The sequence below is a fragment of the Abramis brama genome, assembly GCF_963993115.1.
Source record: "Abramis brama genome assembly, chromosome: 4".
NCBI lineage: Eukaryota > Metazoa > Chordata > Actinopteri > Cypriniformes > Leuciscidae > Abramis > Abramis brama.
The window spans coordinates 18,767,141-18,774,165 of record NC_139966.1 but is presented as its reverse complement, the minus strand read 5'-3'; the positions used below and the strand labels follow the sequence as shown (position 1 = coordinate 18,774,165).

General features: G+C 34.0%; 1 protein-coding gene across 1 annotated transcript; it reads left to right on the top strand.

Moving 5' to 3' along the window:
* Positions 1 to 1,414: 1,414 nt before the first annotated feature.
* LOC311081884 (uncharacterized protein) lies at positions 1,415 to 3,803 on the top strand. Its single transcript, XM_084112579.1, has 4 exons — positions 1,415 to 1,982; positions 2,158 to 2,208; positions 2,349 to 2,480; positions 2,684 to 3,803. Exons 1-4 carry the CDS (start codon positions 1,484 to 1,486, stop codon positions 2,983 to 2,985), a joined length of 984 nt encoding a protein of 327 aa, XP_083968705.1. The 5' UTR covers positions 1,415 to 1,483; the 3' UTR covers positions 2,986 to 3,803.
* The last annotated feature ends 3,222 nt before the right edge of the window (positions 3,804 to 7,025 follow it).

The window sequence follows — 7,025 nt, the reverse complement described above, 5'->3', positions numbered from 1 at the left end:
TAAGGAAATTTCGTACTTTAGGTATATTGAGCACAGATAATATATATTGTGTTGCGATCTCTGGCTTTTTAATAGGTCCGCTAGGAGAAGAAAGAGGACAACGGAGACATCAAGTTTGCTTTTCATTCTTTCTTCAGGAAGGATTTTTTTTTTTTTTTCTGAATGGAACTGTGAATTAACGGATGCATAGTTGGATTTGAGATAAGTGACTGAACGAAATCTGACATCAGTGACTGACTGAACTGAGATTTGCCTTCAAGGTGTTTTCCTTGAGGAGAGGGTTATCTTATACACTGTGAATCTGGTGTTAGTAGGGTTAATTCACTGTGACGGTAATAGGTGACTCTAAACCAGTGATAACTGACTATATTTGAAGAGTTTTTTATTTACTTTACATTGAAAAAATGTGATTTATTTGTTGTTTTTATTTTCCTATTGTTGATTTAATTGTTTTCTTTTGAAAAGGCCTACATTTATTTGGGGAAACTATTCGAAGTAAAGTACTTACTGCATTATTGGCTCCTGTGTTCTTCAGTGAATATCCACTACCTCCAGTAGCCGTTCCTGTGATTTTCTGGTGTGCAATTGGTCCGTTTATATATAAATATATAGCCCAAAGTGTAAATAATTTAAATGCTGTTTTGTTATTAGAGTCTGGTAACTAATACAGACACTTAATTTTGAATCATATAATTTATGTCACTCGTATCAGCAGAGATTGTGTCAACTAGACTCTCCCCTCATCGACACGACAGCCATCAGCACTGGTCCTCAACAAACTCATCTTTCAACCAGATGGAACTGGATAAATATTTTAAATGTTCTGATCTAATCTGATTTCTGACCTATAATGCTGCCTGAATCATAATCACAGACTCTTTGTTCATTGGCCAGAGGAGAACCCCTGACTGAGCCTGGTTTCTCCCAAGGTTTTTTTTTGTCCATTCTGTCACCTGATGGAGTTCTGGTTCCTTGCCACTGTCATCTTTTTCGCCTTTGGCTTTTGGCTTGCTTAGTTGGGGACATTTAATTTAATATTCAACAATATTATTGAGATGTCTGCATTGACACCATTATATGAGAACTGAACTGAGTTGGACGATGACATTACAGTTTTCTTCAGAGCAGGTATTCAAAAATGAACCATCACTGAACTTACTTAAGCTGGACTGTGATGCTATTTTCTTCTAGAAACAAACTTTATTTCATTATTTTCCTGTTATCCCTGTAAAGCTGCTTTGAAACAATCTGTATTATTAAAAAAAACACTATATAAATAAGGGTGACTTGACTTGACTGCTGATCTATATAAATAGTATCTACTGAACCCGGAACATCCCTTTGATTACGATAAACCATTAACTACTTGTTTTTCTGGAGAAATGTAAATCATTTACAAAACCTAGTAAATCAGGACACTATAAAGGAACATGAGAGGCTGTGAGGATGAAGAGCAAGAGCTGGAAACAAACATCAGTGAAGAATGAAGGGTTTAGTATGTTTACTGCTGCTGTTGGAAACCTTTGTGTGTGTCGTACAGCATCAGGTAGATGGAGGACTCAATGAGAATGAGATCAGTCAACAGCTCAGATCTGAGGACGGAAGACAGAATCCACCTCAAACAGACACTTTGAGAGATGAAGCTTCAATTGACAGCCAACAAAACTACCATCTGTTCTTCACTGACATCCATGCAGCGCTGAGAGAACTGACCGCCACCGTTACAGAGCAGAAAGTGAACATCAGAGAACTGACCGCCACTGTTACAGAGCAGAAAGTGAACATCAGAGAACTGACCGCCACAGTTACAGAGCAGAAAGGAAACATCAGAGATCTGACCGCCACAGTTACAGAGCAGAAAACCATCAACAGAGAACTGACCGCTACAGTTACAGAGCAGAAAGGAAACATCAGAGCTTTAGAGACGAAACTGAGGGAACAACAGACGTTTATCCTGGAAGAGATGAACAAGAAAAATGATGGTACCTCACCAAAACATTCACTCTTTTATCAATGATCCTCAAAGTAAAACACCAATGCAATACATTGCGTAGTGTAAATGTTAGTGTAAAATTGAGTGTATACTGTGCAAATTGATTTTATCTATTACAATAAGCAGTGTGAATGTCATTTAACAGAAATTTTATTCCTTCACAGAAATTTTGAATCTTACTCTGGGTCAAGGGGAGTTGAGAAAGGAAAATAGAGGTGAAACTGTGCTTGAATGATTTTAAATTCAGTGTATAGCCTACATTCACAGTGTTATATATATATATATATATATATATATATATATATATATATATATATATATATATTACAATAATGTTTATGTTTTTCAATATCAGACAGAGAAATAGCATTTTCAGCTTCACTGATGAAATCTGGCAGTGGATATATTGGTCCTTTTACTACTGAAATCACACTAACCTACAGGAACGTCTTCACAAACATAGGGAACGCCTACAACCCAATTACAGGTAATTATCAATGAAATGAGTCATAAAACTCAGTTTATAGTAATGAAAACCCTTCTGCTCCATTCAGACCTCTCTGCAATTGTGTAATGTGTATTAGAGAATTAAATGACCAGCCATCTTTCAAAACTATCACACTGTGTGTTTGGTAATAAAGCAATCATACATGAAACATCTGATTCTGTATCTCTTGTTATTTGATTTAGGTGTTTTCACAGCCCCACTGAAAGGAGCGTACATGTTCAGAATCTCTGTATATAGTCATCAAGGAACTCCAGCATCTGCATCCATTTTTAAGAATGGAGAGCGTATGGTTGTAGCATATGATGTTCAGCCAAAGGATCTGTTAAACTCCTCTAATGGAGTTGTGTTGATCCTGGAGGTTGGAGATGTTGTCTATGTGAGACTTGGGTCTAACACGAGGATATATGATAATGGAAGTAACCACAACACTTTCAGTGGTTACATACTGTTTCCCTTAAGAGAACAGGAGATTTGCAGAATGTGATTCCAATAATTCTGAACCAAGCGTATGATTTAAGATGAAAATCATGAGTTTTTAACAAATGAACCTGTATTAATGAGGACGAATGTGTGTGTTTGATAATTTGAAATAGATTACTGTATAAAAGTATGTATAATACACTATACGTTCTGAGCTGTCTATACATTGAGCACTGAGAGAGACAAGAGCCATGAATTTCACATATGACTCAAAAGTATTTGTTAAAGTAGTAAATCTAGATTGTTAAGTAATATCTTTTTTTTTAACCCATTTAAACCCACCGGCAACTATAGTTGCCGCAGTGCATAGTTGTTATTTTCCTTTTGTAAATATTTTTCTAGATGTTGTCCAAGTTTTATTTCTCAATGACATGCAAGCAAACAACCAAATAAAGGATTTCAAGAAAAAAAAAAAGGTATTCACTTCCTCCCTGTCACATGAGGCTGTCAACTTCCTACCCCTACTTCCAGGAAGCATGGCAAAGGCAAACCCTCCCAAAGAAAGGTCATTTTCATGTTACTAATAAGTATTTTTTGTTGACATATATATATCTACATAATCATGAAGGTCTCTAGAATCATCCAAACAAAACAAATCTTACAAGAGATCTATAGTTTTTTGTATACTTAGTCAAAAGTCCAAGCGGCAACTATAGTTGCCGGTGGGCAAATGCCTTGTAAGTACATATATCATGGGAAAATGGGGTATACTGTGTTAATAGGTTAATAAATCAAGTTTATTGGTCTTGTTTAGTGCATAATAGGGCTGTCACGATATGATATCGCGATTATCGCATCCAAAATAAAAGTTTGCATTTTCATAATAAATGTGTGTGTACTGTGTATAATTATTTTGTATATTTAAATACACATACGTGCATGTATATATTTAAAAAAAAAAAATTATTTAGATATACAATATTTATATTTATATAATATAAATTATATATAAATCTATAAACAGTATGCAAATATTTCTTAAATATATACAAGCATGTGTGTGTATTTATATATATAAAATAATTATACACAGTACACACATATTTATTATGTAAATACAAACTTTTATTTTGGACGCGATAATCGCGATATCATATCGTGACAGCCCTAGTGCATAAACGTAACTTAACCCTTTAAATGACATCTCTATATAGGTATATTTTTTCTTCATTCTATTTATTTGTATTTATTTATTTTCATTGAACTTTTTGATACACAATGCCCTGTTATGGCTGCACTTTGTTCTGCACTATGTTCCACAACTTTAACCCTTGTGCGCTGTTCGTTTGCGGTTTACAGTCAGGCTGTTTGGGGTCTGAGAGACCCCAGGCAACAAAATGTAATTTTGTAACAATATATATATTTTAAACAAATGTAATTTTACTCAGTTTATTAATGTTTTACTCCACATTTGGCCATTTTTACTCCACAAAATGTTCAAAAAAAGAAAAGAAAAATTCTCCAAAAAGAAAAAAAGAATTAATAAAAATTTTGCCTTATAAAATACCCACATTTCTAACTTTCATTCATGGGGATAACATGGATAATTTGACATGGTTTAGTGTAAGATTTTAGTCTAAGAAAAAAAAAAACACTTTAACCAGTAGATGGCTGCAGAGCTCTAAAAGTACTAAAAGTTTCAAACTAAAAGACATCTTTTCACAAGTTTTTCCAGTTAGATTCATATCTACATATAATGAAATCACAATTATAACAATAAAAGTTACTTTTTCAATAATGTTACATTATGATTAGAATCAAACCTGATCAGGATGTTACAAAGAGAAAAGTTGGAGTTTTTAGAGTTTATCATTTATTTCAAACATCTGTTTTTCATATAATTCTACAAATTTAAAGTGTGCCACTTCATTTCTGTCTATGTGTGTTCTGTGTTGTTTCTGATTTTGAGGATGAATTTTGTCCATTGATCAAATTCATTTGATTCTAATCATAATATAACACTACTAAAAAACAGATTCTTTTTTTTCAGTACAAAAAGTGCCTAAACTTTGACAAAAAGTAACTTTTATTATTATATTTGTGATTTCATTATATGTAGATATGAGTATAACTGGAAAAACTTGTGAAAAGATGTCTTTCAGTTAGTCAAAAAGCAAATAGCAAATAGTGGTGCTCTGCAGCCATCTACTGGTTAAAGTGATAATTTGTTACTTTTAAAACAGCATTTTCCAAAAGATGGGCAAAAATCTTACACTAAACCATGTCAAATGATCCATGTTATCCCCATGAATGAAAATCAGAAATGTGGGTCAAAAAGACCCTGAACAGCGCACAATGGTTAAGGCAAATGGATTTGTTTTTTGTTGTGTTTTCATATTCAAGAGATTATAAGCTAGATGCAGTTTTTTTGGGTCATTACATTGGCGTCGGAAGAAAAAAAAAAGTGGGTGGGTCCTCCCCCAGAAAAATGTTACTGGAGTAAATACCATTTCATTCTGGTGCCTTTTAATTAAACAAGTAAACTAAACTCCACTTAACGTCAGGCGGTGCTTTGCCTCCATGTCGTGCATTAAATGCACAGCTATCCGTGGATTATCCCCCTAATATGGTAATTTGCCAGCAATGACAACTTAAAGTCCCTGTAAAGGCAATTCTAAAAAAAAATTCTAAACACATTATAAATGTTAGAAATGTATTACTAAAACATATTACAAAGACTGTGAACTGTGAAGTACTGAATTGTCGAGTTAGACCGTTAAACAGTTTTTCACCATTACTCATATTACTCAACCTTTTACTAGCCAAGTTAAAATTACTTATTTTCTTTGTTACTTTCACTTAACTTAGTTAAGTTGAGTTTACTTAATTCCATACGTGAAATTTACTTAAAAAATATGCGTGCAAAACTAGTGTGTAAAATTAACTATTAAATATTTTGTTTTGACAATGTGTTACATGAGTGACAGCAAATGTGCCAGTTGGCTGTCACCATAGTGATATAACCTGTGATTGAGGTCGACGTCATTGTCAACATTACTAACGTGTCGTGAACGCTGTACTGTTGCTGCTTCCAGCATCAGGTGTGGACATTGGAGAGAATAAACTCCGATTGCTTGACTGCCATTCCCTCTCGTATGGTTCGAATCCGCTGCTCTGTTTCTCGTGTGGGTCTCGCACTGCTGCTGTGGTTGCCGTTGTTGTGTGTATGCTCCTGATTATGCACTCATCATTTCGTCATCGGAGCTCTCCCTAAAACATTGGGAGTGTTGACTGCTAGTCCGGGTTCGTTTCACGTCCTGCCCACGGATAGCACTGCTGCTTTGTTTTATGTTGATTTTATCTACATTTGGCTCGAAGTAATGCTCTCTGCTCTTCTTTGCCGTTGTATCTTCTAAATATAATTTTTTTGCACTTTATTTTGTTGATTTCCATTTCACAAAGATCGCTCTGTCTTTTGGGTTGTTTTGCAGTTCATAATTTTTTTGTGGCTTGTTTGATTTATTTGCTATTTCCTATTAAGAGTGGTGACACTCTGCTTTTGTTCTGCACAATCCTTGTATGTTTTTGTTGGCTGCTCGATTTATTCTACTGTTTTTTTAAACACAATTTTGCTTTTTCTTTAGTATTTTTCTAGTTTTTTTTATATTTTTGTTTTGCTGCTAAATTTATTCTCTTGCAAACTGTTAAAACCAACTTTCTCTCTTTTGCATTTTTCCTAACTCTTTTGTTGAATTTATTCATTGTAATTTGAGGGCAAATAGGTCTTGCCCAGTTCTAATGTTGTAATTCTTCAATGTAACAGGGATGATCTCACCTTAATTAAATATGCAGATGACTTGGTTTTAATTTCTTAAATTCTTATGTTTTTAATTTCTTGCCAAACAGACAAAAATTGTTCAACCTATTTTGAGTATATTAAAAGTCTTGTACAATGGTTTGACAACAGACATATACAATTGAACATTGAGAAGACAAAGGAATTATGCTGTGGGAATCAAAATAGGAAAGGTACAGCTGGCCTCCCATATGAACAAGTTATTATAAAAGGTGTAAAGATAAAGCAAGTCTCAAATTTTAAATATC

Excerpts from the sequence above, each read along its gene's own strand:
- LOC311081884 (XM_084112579.1), top strand. The coding sequence starts at position 1,484 with ATGAAGGGTTTAGTATGTTTACTGCTGCTGTTGGAAACCTTTGTGTGT. Across the intron at positions 1,983-2,157 it reads GATGAACAAGAAAAATGATG|AAATTTTGAATCTTACTCTG; the intron begins GTACCTCACCAA and ends ATTCCTTCACAG. Across the intron at positions 2,481-2,683 it reads CGCCTACAACCCAATTACAG|GTGTTTTCACAGCCCCACTG; the intron begins GTAATTATCAAT and ends TATTTGATTTAG.